This window comes from Impatiens glandulifera, chromosome 6 (assembly GCF_907164915.1).
Source record: "Impatiens glandulifera chromosome 6, dImpGla2.1, whole genome shotgun sequence".
NCBI classification, from domain to species: Eukaryota; Viridiplantae; Streptophyta; class Magnoliopsida; order Ericales; family Balsaminaceae; genus Impatiens; species Impatiens glandulifera.
Genome location: NC_061867.1, coordinates 664,122 through 688,388, shown reverse-complemented (window position 1 = coordinate 688,388; position 24,267 = coordinate 664,122). Strand labels below are relative to the sequence as shown.

Here is a 24,267-nt window from a genome sequence, read left to right as displayed (position 1 = left end):
CAAAAATGTTAAACGGTGTTAAAATTTTTGCCACATGTAATATCCATATATTTTTTATTTTTTTAAATTGACATTATTTTAATTATTTTTCCATTATTTTTTTCCATTTAAACAAAACTTATTTTTACTTTCTCTCTCATCCCTCCACAACTCTCCATTTTTTTTCTAATTTTTCTCTCTTTGATTAACTCAAATTCTTTTGGATTTTTACATTCTTCTAACCTCCAAATGCTCCATAACTTAACTTTAAATAGTCATCATCGTTGGTGGAAGTTTTTGTTGGCCGATTCCTAAATCATAGACGTTGTGGCCAAAATCTTCATTAGTCGAACCCTAAATCATTGTCGTCATTAGCGGACAATGTCGAATCAAGGTAATAAAATTAATAAAATTACTCATAGACGAAGAAATGAAGAGAGAAATATTTAAAGAAAATGGTAAGTTGTGAGGGTAAAGAAAGAGAAAATAAATAAGAAAAGATTTTAATGTTTTGTTTGAATAAATTATAATCAAAGTAATGTCAATTTAAAAAAATAAAAAATATGTGGATATTACATGTGACAAAAATTTTAACACCGTTTAACATTTCTGTTATTTTAAATATATTTGACACTTTTTGACAAGTTCATACATATAAATGAAATTTTGATACTTAATAAGTAAATTTGACACATTCTTACAAGTTGATGTGTAAAATTAATATTCTTTCCATATATATATATATATATATTTAATATAATAAAGAATATCTTTTATTTTGACCGGTAAAGAAACTGTTATTAAAATATAAATATATATATTTTGTTATTAATATTCATATATATATATATATATATATATATTTAATATAATAAAAATATCTTTTATTTTGACCGACAAAGAAAGTATTATTAAATATATATATATATATATATATTTATTTAATATAATAAAAATACCTTTTATTTTGACCGATAAAGAAAGTGTTATTAAAATATAAATATATATATTTTGTTATTAATATTTATATATATTTATTTATTAATTTAATATAATAAAAATACTTTTTATTTTGACCGGTAAAAAAAGTGTTATTAAAATATAAATATATATTTTGTTATTAATATTTATATTTATTTATTTATTAATTTAATATAATAAAAATACCTTTTATTTTGACCGGTAAAAAAAGTGTTATTAAAATATAAATATATATATTTTGTTATTAATATTTATATATATATATATATTTAATATAATAAAAATATCTTTTATTTTGACCAACAAAGAAAGTGTTATTAAAAAATATTAAGTTAAGAAAATTAAATTTTAAATAAAATAAATTAATAACAAAAAAATTTCAAATTTGTATTATGGTGGTGAAGCTTGTTGACCATTATGGCAATTCTTTTTAAAAAAAAATTTAAATAAAAAGGAATGTAGACATAAAAGTCGTCAGACAACTTGACTCAATTCAGAACCTCTTTATAAGTTTGGAGGCATTTTGTCCATGAGAAATGGATATATATATATATATATATATATATATATATATATATATATATATATATATAAATGAATGGGTTAATCAGAGTTTATAATTAAAATAATTTTAAAATGATAGATTAATAACATCCGTTATTATAATGAACCTAATATTACTAATATATTCTATATAGTACATATAGATTAATTAAATGAGGAATTACCAACATTACCCCTGACAACAAGACTTAGATTAACCAGCCCATTACGGTCCAATATGGTTTTTATGGAATATTAAATAATATTTACAAATCTAAATAAGTTACCAAATTATCCGTTTTTATTCATATGGAAAAGGAAACAAATATTATTATTACAACTTATAAAAAACAAATTAATAGTATTTAATTATATTCCTAACATGGAAAAAAATCTATACAATATATATGAACTCCTAAGTATATACTAAATACAATATATATATACATTCAAAGAAAAAGAAAAAAAAACTTAGCCATGTTCACGGAGATGAAGCTAATTTCTCGCATTACTCTTATTATTCTTTTGTTTACATTGAGCCATGCTTCTAATGAACAGACAAGACGACTAAGGAAATTGAGAAGAGCAAAATTTTTCGCGAAACAAACCTCAATCGAGAAGGAATGGGATCCAACAATTTGGGACAATGAAAATTTTGAAGAGACAAGCAACTTACATGATGTTGGAGAAAAGGAACATGATCGCATATTTTACGAAGATATTGGGCTTCCTGGGCAACAAATACCCGTATCATTCGAGCAGTACGCTGGATATGTTAAAGTTGATCAATTGAAAGGGCGTCACCTATTTTATTACTTTGCCGAAGCGGTTCATTTTCCTACTCAAAAACCTCTTGTTCTATGGCTCAATGGAGGTACTATATATATTGAAATAATTAAAATTGGTACATGTATTATGTTAATTAATTAAAATAAAAACATTGCAGGTCCTGGTTGTTCATCATTAGGGTATGGTGCAATGCAAGAACTTGGACCATTTGGTGTTAATCCAGATGGGAAAACCCTCTTCATAAGGCCTTATTCATGGAACAAAGGTCTTTTTTTTTTGTTTTTCTGATTGATTTTGAAAGAAAATTAAGTTTTATTTCTCACAAATCTAGCATTTTTTTAATGATGCAGCCGCGAATATGTTGTTTTTGGAATCTCCGACAAGTGTGGGATTTTCTTACTCGAACGATACATCAGATTACAATAACTTGGGAGATCGAAACACAGGTTGAATAATTTGTACAAGTGATAAATTAATTCTTAAATGAGACTTTGTTAATCTATAATTAATCGTGTTATTTATATAGCTCGAGATGCATACGCTTTTCTGTTAAAATGGTTCGAAAGGTTTCCTGAGTACAAGGATCGAGATTTCTACATTACTGGAGAAAGTTATGCAGGTAATTAACTTAATTTAATGGTTTAGTTTTTAGAAAATCAATTTGAAAACGTTTCAAAACAATTATTACAACAAATAAAAAAAACTAATCAATGTTTTGCCCATAGGAGTTTATGCACCACAATTGGCAGATTTAATTAGATACAAGAATGAGAAAGCTGGTAAACAAATCATCCGACTCAAGGGAATTATGGTAAGAAATTATTTTGATTAGTTTCTATATAATGTACATTAACATTCATTTTTATCGAACAAAATATAATAAAATAGGCCCCCAAATTCTTATGTCAAATTCAAATAACACTCTCGACATAGATTTATTGAGAGTATTTGATTTTAAGAAACATATACATTAATTTGTGGCCACTTATATCTTTAATCAGATTGGAAATCCGGATATAAACCATTTCACAGATGAAAAAGGCACATACGACTATCTTTGGTCTCACGCTCTTCTTTCAGACGAGACACACAGTTTGATCATGAAATACTGCTTCAAGTCTCCTCATTTTAGTTCAAAGAAAGATTATTTGAAATGTAGTAATCTCCAGGACAAAGCATATAACGAAAGTGGTAATATCGACCTTTACTCTATTTATGCTCTAACATGTCATATTCCGAAAAACGCGACATTACCAGTGTCACCACCAACACCAAAACAAGGCACTTATGATCAATGTGTGGACCATTATGTTGATTCTTATCTTAATCTTCCTTATGTACAAAAAGCTCTCCATGCCAAGCCAACTTCTTGGGTATTATGCAGGCAAGTTTCATCAATTTTTTGTTTTTTTTACTATTATTAATTGTTGATTTTAATGTTTACATTTGTGATTTGTTCATAACCTATGTTTGTCACATGCAGTACTCCATCCTATAATTGGACAGATTATACAGATTCAATGTTTAGTACATACCATAGGCTCATTGATACCCATATTAAAATACTCATTTACAGGTAAATATTTTTGACCAAAAATATCTTATGTTTTGAAATTTGATTTTATCGTGATTTTAACTCTATTTTTGTTAACATGGTTAATTAGTGGTGATGCGGATTCAGTGGTTTCAGTGACTTCGACTCGTTACTCTCTTGATGCTCTCAACCTTGAAGTGATAAAACCATGGCATCCTTGGATAGAAGATAATGAAGTAATTTAGAATATTTACAAACAGTGAAGTAATTTACAATATTTGTTTGTATTTGTCATGCATATGATTAATAATTTTCTATGTGGTTGGTAATAATAGGTGGGTGGATATAAGGTGGTCTATAAAGGTCTCACATTCGCGACAGTTCGAGGCGCTGGGCATCAAGTGCCTCAATTTCAAGCCGGTCGCATTTATTCTTTGTTCGAGAAGTTTTTAGGATATTAGTTAATGTGAACATTGTTGAGAAATTGATTATGGTACATCATTTTCATTCAATAGATAACTAATAAACCAATTATTATTGATGAATTTAAAATTTTACTTATATTTGTTTCTCTTAAGATATTAAGAATTCAAATTCAAGTTTTTCGATTTGAAAACAAAAGATTGTCACTTACAAAAATGAATTATGTTGAGATCATTTAAATGATTGAGAAATAAGTGGAGTACAACAGAGTTTTAAGCGAAAAATATTATTAAATTTGTTTATATATATAATTAAAAAATATTTTAAAATTTAATTTTGTTTAAAATTTAATAATCACAAAATAATCTTTAAGGGTAATATTCATTTGGCATTTCAAGATTTGAAGTGGAAGTTTAATATCTCTACGAGCTTAATTTGTCAAATAATTTTTTTATTGGGACAAATTATAAAGGATAGTGGAAGTTTGTCATATCAAATTATCTCGACTTTTAGAGAGCAATATCACTTGAATTGCAAAAATTGAAACTCAACGGTCTAAATCTATCTTATAGTGATTTTATTCGGGACATCCCTTCATTGTAGAGTGATGATTGTTATAAAGAATTTTATTGAAAATCCAAATTGTGTAGTATTCACCAAGAAAAAAGTCAATTTGAAATACACGTAGTTCCTTTTGGTTTCTTAGATTGACTATATCAAAAATTGAACTTTTGCGAAGTCAATTTCCTTGAGTGCCTTACTAAATGACAAAATAGTTATCGTTTAAAATTGTTGATGGAAATGTAAAGAATCATGGTGGATTCATTTAACAATGAAAAAGAAAAAGAATGTGATCAATACAAATCTTACATTCGTGACAGTAAATAGTGTGTCTTGCCATGACGTGTAGAATAATTAAAAATAAGACAATACAAAATGTCTCCGTGAAAAAATAATTTTGAGTAATGAAAGTTTATTGATTGCTATAGCAACTACTAACCAATGAAGTGGTAGATAATAAATGTATCATATAACTTTGATACAATGTGGAAAACTAAAGAGAAGTTACATAATAGAAATAATTAATTTGTAAATACTATGAGGTAATAATATTATTTTTAAAACTAATAATATATTCATTCTTCCATATGTTTGCCTCCACTTCCCCCAGTATCCTTTGATCCCATTCCTTTAAAATAATAGCATTTGAGGGAGAAGAATTTAGACTTCATCCAAAACTAGTAATACCAATCACCAAACATGGCAGCTAAGATTTTTTTGTTTCATAAGTGCTCTCTTAATCACGACACAAATACGATTTGACACGACACAAACATTATTTTTCTCATTGATTAAGGAAGGGCTTTACCTTCAACAAGCAAAATTGTCTCTTTTCAACCTCAATTGTGCTTCTATTGAGACACTTCAGACTCCTTTCCGTATAACTGGTCTAGGGTAACATGCGACACATTCATTTTCTTTGTCAAATTGATCTCTCTTCACAATGCCGACCTTCTATAATTCCTAACTTGCTTATCTTTGGTGGACACTTTTATAAAATTAAGTCTTTTGATAAGTTTAAGTTTAGTTGTCCAACTTATTTAAATTTAAGATGGTGGATTGGACATTGAAGAAGAAGGTGGTATATAAAAGTTTTACATTTGTGACAGTAAAGAATTGTTGTGGTGTGTCTACCGCAACTTCAATCTCATAGTGCATTTTCATTGATTTAGATGTTTTTAGGATATTAATTGGCTTGTATTGTGTTGGGAAATTGATTGTCTTTTTCATTCCATAGATAAATAATATACCAATTATTATTAATGAATCTAGAAATTTACTTATAATTTTTTCTCTTAAGATATTAAGGGTGCACCTTTGTGTTCTTTGTTTGAAAACAAAAAAATATCACTTTCACAAAACTAAATTATGGAGATAATCTCAATATTTAAATAAAATATATTCCTTCCAAACAAAATATTTGAGAAAGTAAATTGTATTTAAATGAGATATATTCCTTCAAAACAAAATATTTGAGGAAACAAAATTGAAATTTTGTGTTCAATATTAATGACAGGCCCACTCTAAATGAATACAACATCTCAAACATTAGCCTAACATAAGCCCAATTGACTAAGTCAAACATCCATGGCCATAATTAATCCAACTAGTGTTGCCTACTTACAAATGTCCCTTCCTATGTGAGAGGAAACAAGAGCAAAGGATATTTGAGAGAAGAGGATATACCTAATTCATCATAAGTATATAATAGAAGTGATTGCATTTCAATTGAATCTGTTTTATTAATATTAAACATTATATTACATCATAGGATTGAATGTATTATACATTAGGTAGGTTTGATACTTATTTGAATAGTCCACTATATACATTTAATAATTGATATTCCAATAATTTTAAAAGAATCCATCAAAAATCAATTAAAAATTAAAACAATATTTGATGGAACATAATGGTAATTTCAAACAATTTTTTTTTTAAACAAATATGAAAAAATAAGTTATTACAGATTTAACACATAAAAAATTATATTTAGAGTGTTTTAAAAAATCCATTTATATTGGTTCGTAAGAAAATTTGAATTACACTATTTTTAAATAATATTATTATGTTTAATAATATTAAAATAATATTTTAGATTTTTATATTCAAAATAACTTTAAAAAAGAATTAAAATCTAATTAAAAATTAATTATTATGATAATTAAACCTTAATTAAGAAAAAAATTTAAAATTATAAAAATAATTTGATAATAAAATATTGTATTTATTTTACCTAAATTAAACCAAATAAGGGATTAATAATATTTAATTGTGATTTAATCATAAATTATATTTAATTTATGGCTTAAAGAAACTAAATAAAATATCTCAAAATTACTAAAAAAAAAATAAAATAAAATCATAAATGTTATTATGATTTTAGAAATATTTGTTTTGAAATTTTTGGTGAAAACATAGATTTAAAAAGGATTAAAAACCGATTTTTAATAACTTTTTAAATAAAAATATAATTGTATAATCTTGTGTAGCTGAAATTATTTTTAATCTTTATAACAGGATTATGGACCATCAGATGAGCGCCCAAATCTCATCCAACAGCCTAGACGCTCCCACGCAGCCGAATTTAATAAAGCCACGCGCGCGCGCCTGCACTAAATCAACTAACGAGACATACTAATCCCGTTAGTCAACCAGGTTGACCACTAACGAAACCAGACGGAACTCGGCGTCCCGTTACATGAAACGACGCCGTTTGGCTCGTCTTCTTCGTTGGAATCACGACCTCGTCGGCGTCCAACCTTCCAGAAGCTCTAACTTCCTCAACAAGCGATCAAATCTCTTGATTTTTTTCGGCCACGTGACCCCTTCATTAGCGCATACGTTTCCCCCTTATCCTCCAACATTATCTCGTTGTAGATAAGGTTGCAAGTTTCCAGATATAATTTTATGGATAAGCTCGTCGAAGGTTAAAATTATCTCAAATTAACCCTCCTCAACCGACATTCCCCTACTATAAATACCCAGTTACCCCTCCATTACCAAATCATCAAACAATAACCCATCAATCACCAGATTTCATCACCTGAAATCAAGCTTTAAAGATTCCAGCGAACTGGTTTTTATCAAAACCTGTGTCGACGATCCAAGCTTCAATCCAGGCTCTTGAATTGCCAACACACCCCATGAGTGTTCTCCCATTATTGGTATGCATCCATATCATTTGTATCACGATTTGTGATTGAAAATTTTGATTTTTTTTAAATTTTCTTGGTTGAACTTGTTCTTAACGTTGATTATGAAACTTCTTTATTGAGTATCATTATGTATATCACATATATGTTTTCTGTTAAAAGAAATTGGATCAAATCCATATAAATCAAAATTTTCATATAATCAAACTTGAAAACAGAATTTTCGAAATCTTATTTCTTGAGTTTAATTCGAATTTTTTGGTTCAAATAATTGCTATACATGTTTGATTGATTTTCAAAAAATTGTAATCATGTTTGATCAAATTGAAATTTGAAGAAAAAGTTTGAAATTTTGGATTTTTAAATTATATATTCTTGTTTTTAAAATGAATTTGTTGATCCAATTAGTTGTTATACATGTTTATTAATATGTTAGGATGAATTCTAAGAAACTGTTTCATCACTTTGATCATGTTTGATAAAATTAAGTTTTTGAAAAAAATTGAATTTTGATTAAATTTTCAAAAATTGTTTTAATGATGTTATGGTGTTCTTGTTTTGGTTTAGATCAACTATATTCAACATTTCAAAGCTAATGGAATAAAAACAAGTCCTTGAAATAGCCTAATTTAAAATATCCTAAAATTTGACTTAGAAATAGTGTTTTAAAATTGATCCTTGCAAGGGCTTCAAAATCGCGATTTATGTTAGGGCTTTTGTTCTTCATGATCATATGAACTTACTGAAACTCACGGATCATGATTTCATGATCTCAATCAAAAGTTATAAACTTCTGAAATTTCGGACCAAAATAAAAATACTTGGTCCTAAGGTTTTAGCCTTGGACCAAGAAAACAGACCCAGGACCGTGGGTCAGGACCGATTATTTTCTGCTAGGACCATGGAGCATGGCGGATGATTTTTTCTACTAGGACCGTGGAGCAGGACTAGTGTTCTTCAGCTAGGACCGTGAAGTAGGACCGGTGTTCTTTAGCCAGGACTGTGGAGTAGGACCGAGGGCCAAGACCGATCACTCTAACATTAGGACTGAGGGTTAGGACCGAGCACTCTAACCTTAGGATCGAGGACTAGGACAGATAAACCTAACCTTATGACCGAAGACTATGACCTAGCTTCCTAACCTAAGGACCAAGAACTAGGACTGAACTTCCTAACCATAGGACGAGCCCTCACTTAGCCTTTATAACTCATTCCAATAGAGTCGCTAAGAAAGTCGTAAGGGTATCCCCAGTCTATGTTCCGTTTCATAGCTTAGCATGTGTCAAGAAACACGTGGCAATATGGGGGACTACCGCAAGGAAGCTCGAGGTTTGATGCGTTTCAACTTTGGTCTGCAGTTCTACTTCACGATCCTAGCTGAAGAACACCGGTCCTACTCCACGGTCTTGGCAGAAAAAATTGTCGATCCTACTCCACGGTCTTGACAAAAAATCACCGGACCTAACCCACGGTCCTAGGTCTGTTTTCTTGGTGCAAGGCTAAAACCTTAAGACCAAGTGTTTTTATTTTGGTCTGAAATTTTAGAAGTCCATAACTTTTGATTGAGATTATGAAATCATGATCCGTGAGTTTCAGTAAGTTCATATGATCATGAAGCACAAAAACCCTAACATAAATCACGATTTTGAAGCCCTTAAAATGATCAATTTTAAAACACCATTTCTATGTCAAATTTTGGGATCTTTTAAATTATGTCATTTCAAGGCCTGATTTTTATTACATCAACTTTGAAATGATGAATATAGTTGATCTAAACCAAAACAAGAACATCATAACATCATTAAAATAATTTTTTTAATTAAAGTGATGAATTCATCCTAACATGTTAACAAACATGTATAATAATTAATTGGATCAACAAATCCAAATTAAAATCAAGTACACAGAATTTTAAAAATCCAAATTTTCAAACTTTTTCCTAGAATTTCAGTTTAATCACATGATCAAAACATAATTACAGTTGTTTAGAAATTATTCAAACATGATTACAAACATGTATAGTAACTAATTGACCAAAAAAATCGAATTAAACTCAAGAATATAAGATTTCAAAAATCCAGTTTCAAGTTTGACTTTCTAAAATTTTTGATTCATATGAATTTTATCCAATTTCTTTCAACATAAATCATATATGTGATATATAGAATAATTCTCAACAAAGAAATTACATAATCAACATTAAGAACAAGATCATACCGGTACAAAAGAAAATTTGAATACAAACGATATGGATGAATATCAACAGTGGGAAAACACTCATGGGGTGTGTTGGCAGCTATTTAAGGGCCTGGATTGAAGCTTGGATCGTCAAAACAGGTTTTGACAAAAATCAGTCCACCGGAATCTTCAAAGCTTGATTTCAGGTGATGAAATTCGGTGATTGATGGGTTATTGTTTGATGATTTGGTAGTGGAGGGGAAAGGGGGTATTTATAGTAGGGTATGGTCGGTTGAGGATGGTTAATTTGAGACAATTTTAACCTCCTGTTAGTTTATCCCTAAAATCATATTCATCAGCTGGCAGCCTTATCTACAGTGAGATAAGGTTAAAGGATAAGGGGGAAACGTAGGCGCTGACGAGGGGGGCACGTGGCCGAAAAAATCAAGAGATTTGATCTCCTATGAAGGAAGCTAGAGCTTCTAAAAGGTTGGACGTCGGTGAGGTCGCGATTCCGGCAAGGTCGCGATTCCAGCGAAGAAGTCGAGCCAAACAGGACGCCGAGTTCCGTCTGGTTTCGTCAGTGGTAAGCCTAGTTGACTAACGGGATTAGTCTGTTCTGTTAGTTGATAAGTGTGGGCGCGCACACGTAGCTCCTCTACATCCGGTTGTGTGGAAGCGTCTAGGTTGTTGGATGAGATCTGTGCGCTCGTCTGATGGTCCAGAATCCTGTTGGAGAGATTAAACATAATTTCAGCTACACAAGATTATATAATTATATTTTTATTTAAAAAATTATTAAAAATCGTTTTTTAATTCTTTTTAAATCCATTTTTCACCAAAAATTTCAAAAACATTATTTTTGGAATCATAATAACAATTATGATCATATTTTATTTATTTTTTTGGAATTTTAAAATATTTTATTTAATTGGTTTAAGTCATGAATTAAAAAAAATCATGAATAAATCATAGTTAAATATTTTTAACCCATTCTTAGTCTAATTTGGGTAAAATAAATACAATATTTTATTCTCAAATTTTTCTTTTAGAATTTTTAAAAAATTCCTTAATTAAAATTTAATTATCACAATAATTAACCCTTAATTAGGTTTTAATTTCATTTTTAAATTATTTTAAATATAAAAATCTAAAATATTATTTGAAAATTATTAAACATAATAATATTATTTGAAAATAAAGTAAATCAAATAATTAAATTTATTAATTAAAAATATATATTATTACTATAATTATCATATAATTAAATTTATTAATTAAAAATATATATTATTTTAATTAAATTTAAATTTTAAATTAAAAAAAATAATCTATCAATAACTAATTATACATAATTTATTTTAAATATTTTTTTATTATTAAAAGTTGAATTTTCTATGCGTAATAAATACATAATTTGTAAAAAAAAAATTAAAAAGCTTACAAAATTATTTCAACCATCATTTCTTAAAGTTAAATATTATAATTAAATAAAAGAGTAATCATTCCACCATAACCAACTAGTTAAAAAGGCAGCAACTCTGTTCAAGCGGTTAATCAGATCTCTCTCTTCTCTCTCTACTGTGTAATGTTTTCAAGCTTCGCCGGAGAAGAAGAAGAAGATTATGGAAGTTATAACACCATCGCCGTCAACTGAATTCCATTTTGACAGCGCTTCAACTTCCCCTTTCATTAGCGCTCCAGGTAGTCCTCAACCATTCGGAAATCTCTTCTATAGCGCCCCCACCAGCCCCACTCGCGTCTCTGCTTTCTATACTGAATTTCATCATTTCTCCGCCGCCGGTACTTGTGATTCTCCTACTGTAATTCCCAGAATTTCCAAAGATCATGATGATGATGATGATGAATTCGAGTTCAATTTCGGCGGTCAGTTAGATAACACATCCATTAATTCAGTCTCAGCTGAAGAACTCTTCCATGGAGGTCAAATTAAACCTAATTTCAAACAGGTGGTGGACGATTTACAAAAGTCACATGAATCTCCTCCTGTTGAAATTGAAAGAGAGAACTTATTTGTAAAGAAAGAAGGAGAAAGGAAGTATAGAGGAAGTAGATCTCTACCACGATTTAGGATCTCTGATATGTTATTAGAGAAGACTACTGATTCTTCTTCTTCTTCTAAATGGGGATGGAAAGGATGGAGATTGAAAGATATATTACTATTTCGAAGTGCATCAGAAGGAAGAGTAATGGGGAAGCTCAAGCAATATCCATTAAAGAAATATGAATTGTTGAAGAAGGTAACGGAATCGGAATCGGTTTCGAGTTTCCGATCGTCGGAAAGTTCGAAGAGAGGGCCGGCGACGGCGATGTCGGCTCATGAGATTCATTATACGGCGAATAGAGCGGCGTCGGAGGAGATGAAGAGAAGAACTTTTTTGCCTTACAAACAGACTCTTTTGGGTGGTTGCTTGGGATTCAATCCAGCCGTTCATGATCGACATGCTGGAAGCTTTGGATTATCAACACGTGGCTGATTATTTATGGGGTTTAATTACTTTTTATAATTACTGTGTATTATTTTTTATATTAAACATTCAATTGTAATAATATTTAAATAGATGAATATATATTATTTATTTTAAAACTATACCTACTTTTATTGAAATCTTCTACTATATATTAAATATGTTTTTTTAATAAGAAACTATAGACAAAAGAAAAAAATTGTAAACATAATATTAGTGGTGAGCAAATGGATAAAACTAATACGTTTTATTCGATATTAAATCCAAACTAAATTTATCCATAATATACAAGAGAGACAAAATGAAAAAAAAAAAACTATATAATAATTAAAATGTCATAAATTCATCCTTCATTTTTATTATATAAAAGAAAAAAATACTAAAAGAAAAAAAAAATACATGTCATTTCTATTTAAGTTGTTCTTAATATATATTAAATTTAAAACAAATAGAAAGGTATAGTGTATTGTTTATTATCTTCCAACTTGTTAACATTAAATTTTATGTTAAGCTTAATTGTTTGTAAGTATTTTTGTTTATATTTTCATTATTACTATCAAATAGTTAAATCTTTCGTATCAAATAGTTAAATCTTTCGAATGTGTTTGATTACAAAAGTAATCACTCTTGTTTTTTTTTATTGAATTATTCAAATTATAGTTATATACATAGAGATTTTTATATTACCAATAACACATTTAGATGAGAAATTCTTAACTACCTTCTTCATCAAGTTGTAGTGTTTACAGAATTTCTTCTGTTTGATTTGATTTATTTGTGCCTCTAAAACTAACATATATGGCTGAATGTATCATTTACGTGTTATCTGAAATTATACAATTTAGTAAATATCACCCAACTAGATATGACAACCATTGACCTAGTTATGATGGTTGTCTCAAAACAATCTAAGGAAATCAAAAAAATAAATATATATATATATATATATATATATATATATATATATATTCTAATTAAAGTGAAACACTTACTAGTTACTTTAGTGGGTTGTGTTTTTGCTATTATTTTGAAAGTTTGTGATTTTTTTACTTTTATTTTTCATATCTATATAGTTATACTTGACAATTTTTAATATAAATATATGATTTAAAATAAACCATATACATCGAGTTGCACATTTTTCATATACACGTTTCGGTCAAAACAAGGTAGGTACCATAATTAATTTCAAGTCAGAGCAAGTTTTCTTCCCAGTTGAAATAGCGCATAATTAAATGAGTTGTGTCACGATTTTATGGATGATTTTGACGCCTATTGACATTCATGAATTTCTTATTGGATTCCTATATTTATTTTTGGTTTGTGAAACTATGTGCTATTTAATTTGATTAGAGTTATTTGTTCAAACTTATTTATTAAACGTTTAAATACTTTTGATAATATAATAAACTTATTTGAATAGGATACACTTAATTAATCTAATTTATCCAGTTAATTTGCTCTAGTTTATTTCCTAAATACTCATATAAGTTTAATTTAATTTATTTTAGATAATTTATTTGAACAAACTAGTATAATAGTTTATTACGTTATTTTAAACTAAAAATAAAGTAGTACACTTATAGCTAGATAAATTTATATCAATATATTACAGTACAAATCCATTATGAACAAGGATTAAAGAAATGCATAGGAATATATTGATAAATCATTGCTGGACGAAAAAGTAGTGTTTATAAAAAAAATATATGCCAGCAGTTATGATATAAATGATTTATTATTGAATATTTAATAAATATAATGTAAAAAATTCGACTTGTGATTTTCTTCCAAGGTTTTATCAATTCTGTGTACACTGCATGTAATGATTAGAAAAAAATGGACCACAAAGCTTTAAGCAATAGATCCCGATTTTCAGCTTAATTAGCTGTCTAATTAAAGTGTGATTAGTTACTAATAACCCTATTAGAGCTTTTAGAAGAAGATAATCACATCTAGATAATTACCTTGTATGAAAATCTGAATAATTTAGATTGAATCATATGTTATACACATATTAAAATTAGATAAATGGTTTGGAACGAGAATAATATTAACAAGAAAGTTGACAGGGATGATGTGTCATTTTTGAGTGAATCTCTTCCGAAATGATACATCATTCCCGTCAATTTTCTTGTTTATATTATTTCTGTCCCGCAAATTTTCACAATTTTTTTTATAGACTATGTTCACACGTGATTAAACATTAATGTTGTGAATTATAGACATGTAAAGCTATTATAATATAAACATAGTCTATTTTCTTGTTTATATTATTTATGTCCCGTCAATTTTTATTCTCAAAATCATTCAAGTGTGTAATAGACTATGTTAAGATTTATATTAAACATTAAGAGTTTTTTCTTTGTGAATATTGTGCTACACTAGATTGAACAAATAGTTTTTATTTATGTACTATTGAACAATTAACTAATAAAGTGAATTAAATTACTAACTCATATTCAATTTATACAAATCTAAAGTGTTTGAATCTTTTCTTACAAACAATTTTCCTTTATTTCCAGCTATGAACAACGAGGGAGAAATAACTCAATTAGGTAGAGTGACATGGATATGAGTTGTGTAACCAGTTTTACTATTTTATAAATTAATGTTGAGTTTGTAAATACTTTTAATCCAAATATATTATTTTAATTAAATATTGTTATTTAAGCTTTAAAGGTATGAAAGTAACTATATAAATTAAATATTCTGTCTTCACTAATTTCAATAATATCTTTTCCAACTGTAATTTAGTTATAATAATAAATAAAATTAAAAGATATATTTATATAAATAAATAAAAAATTAGCAAATAAGTTTATTGAAGTGATATTCATTTACTAAGTATTAAGTAATGATTAAATTATAAAATATATCATTACATTTTTATTATAACCTTTATTGAATTAAAGCTAACTAAAAATAATATTAGTTTAAGAAATGTTTATTTTGTAAGTATAAATTTAATTAAAACAAAGTTTAAAGATCAATTTCTATTAATAATTAAAGTAGTGGTTTTTAATATATTCATAAAAAGCTTAAAAAAGAGATATGTGATCCAACACCTCAGAGTTATAGAATTGCATATTGCTTAATCAATCAATAACTAATTTATTATTAAATATAAATACTTGTTTTAAGTTTTTTACTCAATAACACATTTTTTTATAACCACAAATCAAATAAATAACACTAATTTTAAAAAGATCTTATATTTTTTTCTTCAGGTAGTTCAGATAAGATAGTTTAATTCAACCCAAAATATTCTACCAAAAATTTCAACTTTGGGTTATGGATTTTCCATGTGAGACATTGAAGACATAATAGAGACTTTTGATGGGATTAGTAGGTAGTTTTTTTTTATTGTTGAATATTGAGTACCTTTTATTTATAATTATTTTTTATTTTTTATACTATTCATGGAAAATGAGGCATTCACGTTTTTCTAGATATTTAATACATGACCAATTAAGCAAACCCATTCCCTAGCTAGTTTTCTCTTTATTATTTGTGTGGTCATAATTACATGGAATCATATAAGATGGTCTTTGGAATCCGGATTTCCTTATCCAATGGATATTGGGTTTCAGTTATTTATTATCAAATAATCTAAAATAAATCAATTCTAAGAGGATGGTTTATTATGGGATTATTAGGTTTTATGAATATCCTATTAATTATAAACATGTAAGATGATAAACAAAAATAATATTGTTTCATTAATGGTGTCGAGAATCATATGACAAAATATGAGTGAAGTTGAAAAATGAATTTTATTTCTTCTGTTAGGCCTTGTTCGGATTGGAGTTATTGTAATAACCTAGAGGGGGAAAATGAGTAATGATTGATGATGATTTTGAGGAGACGAGAATATTTTTGGTAAAATTACTTAAATGGTATTAATATATAATAATAAAATAATAAATAGTAATTTAAAATAAAGGGTATTTTAGTATTTTGGGTAATGAATTGAGTGATTTGATTGATGAGAAGGGAAGTGAAAAGAAGTTTAAGTGAGTTGGGTTATTTAAATAACCCAAACGAACAAGGCCTTGTGTTATAACATCATTTTCGACTCAATTCATGATAACAAATTTACACTATCTTTGTTGCTCTGGTTTAAATTATCATTATTGCAACTTAAGCCAAATCAAACCAGCACTAAATAAGAACTAATCTAGGCATGCATTAATGATAGAGATGAGTAATAATATGTTGACTTACTTGTCAGAGGGAGCAGTGACATTTGACTTAAGGTATGAAATGTTGTGGAAAAGCATAGCAGGGCCATATGTATGCCAGGTTGAGGTCCCAACCGCAGCCATTGATGACGCGGAAGAAAATGGATCAGTAAAATTAATGCAATTGCATATAACCATTATCATCTCTCTTTTCCTTTAACCACAAAAATAATAACACATTATTGCCTTCTAATAAGTTTAAAAACTTTCTATAGAATCATTGAAACACAAATTGAGGTCAAATAACCAGTCATTATCTCATTATTTAGAAAGTTATATAAGTTATATATAAAATGCTTAAGCTAATCAATCTAAAACTAATCATCGAAAGAAAGGCCTTGGGATGAAAGTCGATTTATCTTATCAAGCTATCTGGGTTGTAGTCTGGGTGACTCAAAATAAGTGACCTAGGTTGATTTTGCTTGCTTTATAATATTATCATTGTAGTCAAGTAGATTTTGTTTATAGAATTTAGTCCGATTAAATTTAAAAATCTAATTCCAAGAAAGATCAACTAATGGCTGAAATTTCACCTTCAAAAGTTTCTCCAATTAGGGTTTCAAGTTTCCAATCAAAGTATAGTGTATTTTCACACCAACCATATAGCTGACAAATTACAAGGTGATGATAACATAATGTCAAAAATCTTCTTAATCAGTGAGTTCTTCATAACAACTTTTTTGTTAAGAGAAGTCTTTACATTCATAATTAGATTTTCACATTCAAATACCCAACCTAATGTGATGATAACATAATGTGAAGTGAGTGCAATTTCTTCTATCTTGAATAATTTTGACATTCATAATTAGATTTTCACATTCAAATACCCAACCTCCACTCAGCAAACCTAGTTCCAAAATAACTTGTATATGTAATGTGGATCCATCCTAACAAATAGTGTTTTCACGAGGATCTACATCTCTATAACTAGAAGAATTCACGACAATACACTTCCAAAATAATACGTAATGTGAATTCATCATCACAAATAGTGTTTTTACGAGGATCTACATCTTTATAACTACAAGAATTCACGAAAGTAAACCTAGCTAATTGAAGAATAACTTCCAAAATAACTTGTAAACGTAATGTGGCAGTGGATCCATCGTCACAAATAGTGTTTCACGAGGATCTGCATCTCTATGACTACAACAACTCACGACAGTAAACCTAGCTAGTTGTGAAGGATAACTCTTTCAAAATAACTTGTAAACGTAATGTGGATCCATCGTCTTAAATGAGATCTGCATCTCTATAACAAATTCAGTATCTCGAAACATGAATCCTAATAATCTAATAAATCAAAGCTCAGGTCAATCACAAACATAAATGTAACTTCTATTTGAATCAATCAACTGAAATGATGAAGATGGATAAAGAAAATTACGGTTGCTGAATGCATGAAAACAAAGAAGCATGAAAGTCTAGACAAGATATATGATAGAAATCATGAATTTGCTAAATCTCAGATCTCTAAATAGAGAATATTGAGATAGAAAATTCTTCATACCTTGACGAACTTCAACTTCGTAAGAGGAAGGGGAATGATATACTTGCTGAGCAAAATTCGCGCGTAAAGTAGAGGATGAAAAAAGAAAAGAAAAAATGAACGTAATAATTGGGCCCGCACTTTTATGTTTTCGTAAGCCCATAACTAAAAGCCTGTTATCATTAACTTAATTTTTATTGATAAATATTGGGCTAATGGCCCTATTTAATTTAATTATTTATTTAATTATTTATTTAATAGTTAAAATCTTTAAATAATTTGTATGACAATATTTAAATACAATTTTAAACATTAAAATTTTAAAATTTTATATGATTTATACAATATTCTAAAAACCGTTCCGAATTTTTTCCAATTTTGGTTGATAACGGTCCGACCAAATCTATATATATATATATATATATATTGATGCTTAATTTTTAAAATGTTTGGATTGTCGGGTCGAGAGTCGTGGTTAATTTGGATATATATGAGAGAGTAAATGGATACTTGAGTCGGATTGTGAATTGACCCGCCCATAAACTTAAAACAGTTAAAAATTAAATTAAAAATACTATAAGTATGGTTCTAACTTGTAACCTAACAAAATAGGTACAACTATTTAACCAACTAGACTAATAACACTTTATGTTTTAAATTTAACACCAAATTTGATGAACGCGGAACGTTTTAACAATATAAGTTCAACTTTTTAACTAACTAATCTATATATATAATGATGCTTAATTTTAAAAGTGTCTGGATTGTCGGGTTGAGAGTTGTGGTTAATTTTGATATACATGTGAGAGTAAATGGATATTTGGGTCGGATTGTGGGTTGACCCGCCCATAACTTAAAACGGTTAAAAATAAAATTAAAAATACTATAGGTATGGTTTGAACTTGCAACCTAACAAAATAAGTACAACTTTTTAATCAACTAGGATAATAATACTTTATATTTTAAATTTAACACCAAATTTGATAAACGCGGGACATTTTAACATAATAAGTTCAACTTTCTAAGTAACTAATTTATATATATATATATATAATGATGTTTAATTTTTAAAGTGTCTGTTTTGTCGGGTCGAGAGTTGTGTTTAATTTGAATATATGTGAGAGTAAATATATATACTTGAATCGGATTGTGGTTGACCCGCCCATAAACATTTTTACCGTAATATTTTTTTCACGATTTTTTATATTATTACTCGTGCAAATGCACGGGATACATGCTAGTTTTAATCTAACAATGTTGCGTTAAGTTAAATAGTTAACCAATTAATTTGTCAATTTCTAACCTAGTGAAATTCAAAATTTAATTAGAAAAAAAAAATCAATTAACTAGCAGAAATTAAAAAATTAACTCACAAATTCAAAGACAAACTAAAATAATAATAAGAAGAAGAAACCCGTTATTTAAAAAAAAATCGAAATTCATTTATTAACGTAATCATGATCATTTCCGTCCGGTCAAATTAACATAATCATGATCAGAAATCCATTAATTAACCTAATTCATTAATCCGAAATATTCGGGTCAAATTTTCGAACTAAGATACTCATATTGAAAGCACAATCCAGAACATTCATCTACAAGGTCAAACCATATATTTTAAAACATTGGATGGATTTATATATTATTATATATATAATAATAATATATTTTTTTTTTAAAATTTAATAGAGAAGTACAATTTTAAATAAAATATTTTTTAGAAAAAAAACTTAAAAGTATTAATATATATAAATAAAATAAAAAATTTAAATTTAAATAAAAATAAAAATAAAAAAATATTTTATTATTTTAGTTAATAAATTAATTTGATAGATAAAATTAAAAATAAATTTATGTTTGAATTTTAGAGGATGGAATTTGAAAAAGGGAATAATGTAATCATATATTACTACTATATTGCTATATATTGAAAAAATTATAAAATGTGAATAGAAAGAAAACAAGAGAAATATTTTATTATTTGTTATTCTTTATTCTAGTTCATTCTTTTTAGTTGTTAGAATAATCCAAAATCAAACAAGGCCATCAAAAGTAAGGGTGAAATAGTTTATTTTAAGGATGGGATTGTAAATATTTTTGGGAAAACGTGATGAAGCATTATCCCTATAATGACCTCACAAAAGGAAAACCGTACCCATCAATGGAGTTAGTTTACATTGAAACTCAAGGCTATTTTAGTAAATTTGATTTCTTAATTGTAATTTCACCTATTCACATACCGCAAAAGTCAGTAATCACTAAGCATGGCAATTTTAAAAATAAATAAAAAGTTCAGAAAACGCTAATGGAGGACAGAGAAGCGGGAAAGAGAGAAGGACAAAAGGATAGAACTGGCAGTGGCAGGTGAGAGAAAAGTAGCAATTTCACGAGCCTATCTAATCTCTAAGCATCAGCCAGCAGCAGTAGCAGTTTCATGGAATCATGGCGATGATATGATCGTCATCATCGAACCGTCCTCTTAAAAGATAAAGAAATGATCTACTGCTGACTGCTGGCAAAAGGTAAGTAAAAGATTCACGGATTTGATCGAGCTAGTCATCTTCCTCTTCCGTCTCTATCTATCCAACCTAACAACTGAACAACTCTATATCTCTCTCTCTCTTCTTTAATCATGTGGTCCTTCTATCGCCACGTCCTGCCGTCCTGAATTACTGCCAGTTCGATTCATCTCTCGGCCGGCGACTTTACTCCTTTTAGCATTATAATGTGATTTTCTCTTCTTTTTAAACTGTTTGAATGGATCGAGTTGCTATGACGGTTGGCTTAGGGATGGATATTCCGATTATGCATGATAGCGATCGTTACGAACTTGTTAGAGATATTGGCGCTGGAAACTTTGGTGTCGCTAGGTTGATGACTGATAAACATACCGGTGAACTCGTCGCCGTTAAGTATATCGAGAGAGGCGAGAAGGTCAGTCTAGAATAACTAATTATCTCTAATCTATGTATTTATTCATGAATCTATTGATTAAAACCGCAGATAGATGAGAACGTGCAGAGAGAAATCATCAACCATAGATCTCTTAGGCATCCAAATATTGTGAGATTCAAAGAGGTTTGTTTGTTTGTTTGTTTGATTGATTGATTGATTCAAATCCTAGCTTTTCAAGATCTTTAAACTGAATCTATGTTTCATACTTTAGGTCATATTAACACCTACACATTTGGCGATTGTAATGGAATATGCATCTGGAGGAGAGTTATTTGAGAGAATATGTAATGCAGGACGTTTCAGCGAGGATGAGGTTTTCTATCCTATCAAATTGTAATACCATTTGTGTGCTCTGTTATGTATTTTATGGATTTGTTTGTGTGAATTACAGGCACGTTTCTTCTTCCAACAATTGATATCAGGAGTCAGTTACTGTCATTCAATGGTATTCTTGAACTTACTATTTGACCTAGATTTAGATTTAGATTTATAGTTGTTGATTGTTGATACTCCTTTCATGTATGATTATGAAGCAAGTATGCCACCGTGATTTGAAATTGGAGAACACATTATTGGATGGAAGTACTGCTCCACGACTTAAGATCTGCGATTTTGGATATTCCAAGGTATGATTAGGCTGTAGAATTAGAGAAGAAGATGATGATGAATTTAATTCTCTAACAATTACAATAATTGGCTTGATATATTAGTTCTAAAACTAGATCAAATCATTTGTGATTGCACAACAGTTCTGAGTTCTGATTCGAGTTTTAATTTCAGAATTCTGTATTACATTCTCAACCAAAGTCGACTGTTGGAACACCTGCATATATAGCTCCTGAAGTTTTACTCAAGAAGGAATATGATGGGAAGGTAATACGAACACTCATTTGGTGGGGGCATTTTTCTTCAGTATTTTTCAAAGGATGAAAATTGATTAATTGTTAGTTTGTGGTTATTCACTTGATGGCAGATGGCAGATGTGTGGTCGTGTGGAGTAACCTTGTATGTGATGTTGGTGGGTGCATATCCGTTTGAGGATCCAGAGGAACCTAAGAATTTTCGGAAGACAATACAGGTAAATATTTGTTTGTTAAACCATTGATTTTGATAAATCGAATTATGGGCTCACAAAGGAAAGCCATCCATCAATGCTTGCAGCGAATTTTGAATGTTCAATACTCCATTCCAGATTATGTGCACATATCCCCTGAATGCCGACATCTTATCTCAAGGATCTTTGTAGCTGATCCCTCTAAGGTCAGTTCTATGTTCTTGCTTGCTTGCTTGTTTCTAGTTATTATTAAACCTTAATTTTGCTTAGGTTTCTATGTTTGGTCTAGCGAAATTGAAACTATATATTTTTTTTATATTTTCTTTTCTCTTTTAATTGTCTACACTAGGGCTGTCTACACTAATGGTGAACATTCAAATCGAAAAATATTTGATATGCCGTATATAGGGTTTTTATATAACAAAACCGATCTATTATGGTTGGATGTAGAGTTTAGGGTCTATTCAAATAATCTAATTGATTTGCAATCAAAATCTAATAACTAATTATGGACCGGAAAAATTGGTAGAATACAAATTTAAAATAATGTAGTTTTTGTAAGTTTTGTTTCTAGTTAACATTCATAACATTTAATTTTTTAAATATTAATTTTTTTATTATTATATAAAATAATGTTTTAAATATGAGCTATGTATATGAATAAAAAAGACTTTTTGTTGTTAATAAGTTGATGTTGAATGTTATATTTGTTAAATAATTTAATTGTTTTTATTCAATTGAAACACTTATAGATTTGATATTTACGTTTTTTGTTTAAAAAAATGTAAATGATATTATAGTGGTGTTTTTGTACTTGATTTTGTTTGATTAATTGTTTTAATATTAGTTTTCAAACATGTTAATGTGAAATATTAGATATATAAGGTTGAATATTTAAAAAGTTATCAAACCAACCTTTATCTTATAGGTTCAATACGTAGCATCTTTCTAGAGTATAAACGACGTATCAGTCTATATTTAGATTTATCCTAAAATCGACTCAATCGACCACGTAAAATCTTGATAGATGAAGTGGTTATATTCTTTCACAAAACGGTCTACAAGCATTTCTTTTACTTTCTTTTTATTTGAAAAGGCGACAATGCCAATTGAACAACAAACAAACATGCATATAATCACATATACACCATTTCAACTCATTAACAAATTATTAGAATAATGACATTGGCATGAAATTTGATTTGGTAGATTCATAAGAGTGGAATTGCAATTAAATAAATTATACACATTTTAATACCATGATAATTGTATCTAATAATTATATTTCGTTTATTTGAACAGAGGATTACTATTCCAGAGATAAAAAACCATGAATGGTTTCAAAAGAATCTCCCATCGGAGCTGATAGATGAGAGAAACAATTTGAATAACGAATTTGACGAGTCGGATCAACCGACACAAAGCGAGGAGGAAATTATGCAAATAATTAACGAGGCAACAATACCTGCAGCAGGAACACAGAGGTCGAATCAGTATTTAACAACCGGCAGTCTGGATATTGACGATGAAATGGACGAAGATCTCGATACAGATCCCGAGCTCGATCTGGATAGCAGTGGTGAGATCGTCTACGCAATGTGAAGAAAAGGCATCTTCTTAGTCTTGGTTATTTATTCCCTTCAACAATAGTGGCATGCACGAATGATGATATGCAGATTTAAAGGAGAAAGAAGCCTTTGTACTGTTTCAAAATTTATTCTGTAAAAGAAAAATAGGCATAATTAAGAATAATAAAATTGTTGTATAATAATAATAATATTTCAAGGCCAATATCCTCTTTCCATGGTAGATTATTTTCCTTTTTTTTTTTTTTGGTTATGTATTCCATCATGTTCAAAAGACAACAAAAGGTGCCAAATTAAAAAAAAAGGG

The 24,267-nt window shown here is 28.6% G+C and overlaps 3 protein-coding genes across 3 annotated transcripts; all 3 read left to right on the top strand.

The window, feature by feature from the left end:
- The first annotated feature begins 1,992 nt into the window (after positions 1–1,992).
- LOC124941542 (serine carboxypeptidase II-2-like) lies at positions 1,993–4,287 on the top strand. The gene is made up of 9 exons (XM_047481882.1): positions 1,993–2,377; positions 2,450–2,557; positions 2,643–2,738; positions 2,819–2,911; positions 3,018–3,103; positions 3,294–3,676; positions 3,776–3,868; positions 3,957–4,062; positions 4,162–4,287. The coding sequence occupies exons 1-9, from the start codon at positions 1,993–1,995 to the stop codon at positions 4,285–4,287; spliced, it is 1,476 nt and encodes a 491-aa protein (XP_047337838.1).
- A 7,426-nt stretch (positions 4,288–11,713) lies between these two features.
- LOC124942853 lies at positions 11,714–12,741 on the top strand. The gene has a single exon (XM_047483423.1). The coding sequence runs from the start codon at positions 11,769–11,771 to the stop codon at positions 12,639–12,641; it is 873 nt and encodes a 290-aa protein (XP_047339379.1). The 5' UTR covers positions 11,714–11,768; the 3' UTR covers positions 12,642–12,741.
- Positions 12,742–20,679: 7,938 nt separating this feature from the next.
- On the top strand, positions 20,680–23,983 carry LOC124942183 (serine/threonine-protein kinase SRK2E). The gene is made up of 9 exons (XM_047482641.1): positions 20,680–21,299; positions 21,369–21,443; positions 21,532–21,633; positions 21,712–21,765; positions 21,854–21,946; positions 22,101–22,193; positions 22,294–22,398; positions 22,482–22,580; positions 23,677–23,983. The coding sequence occupies exons 1-9, from the start codon at positions 21,123–21,125 to the stop codon at positions 23,974–23,976; spliced, it is 1,098 nt and encodes a 365-aa protein (XP_047338597.1). The 5' UTR covers positions 20,680–21,122; the 3' UTR covers positions 23,977–23,983.
- The last annotated feature ends 284 nt before the right edge of the window (positions 23,984–24,267 follow it).

Bases quoted from the DNA above. Each gene is read 5' to 3' on its own strand.
- LOC124941542 (XM_047481882.1), top strand. From the start codon at position 1,993: ATGAAGCTAATTTCTCGCATTACTCTTATTATTCTTTTGTTTACATTG. The intron at 3,104-3,293 runs GTAAGAAATTAT...ATCTTTAATCAG, and splicing joins TCCGACTCAAGGGAATTATG to ATTGGAAATCCGGATATAAA. The intron at 3,869-3,956 runs GTAAATATTTTT...ATGGTTAATTAG, and splicing joins ATTAAAATACTCATTTACAG to TGGTGATGCGGATTCAGTGG.
- LOC124942853 (XM_047483423.1), top strand. From the start codon at position 11,769: ATGGAAGTTATAACACCATCGCCGTCAACTGAATTCCATTTTGACAGC.
- LOC124942183 (XM_047482641.1), top strand. From the start codon at position 21,123: ATGGATCGAGTTGCTATGACGGTTGGCTTAGGGATGGATATTCCGATT. The intron at 21,444-21,531 runs GTTTGTTTGTTT...TTCATACTTTAG, and splicing joins ATATTGTGAGATTCAAAGAG to GTCATATTAACACCTACACA. The intron at 21,947-22,100 runs GTATGATTAGGC...TTTTAATTTCAG, and splicing joins GCGATTTTGGATATTCCAAG to AATTCTGTATTACATTCTCA.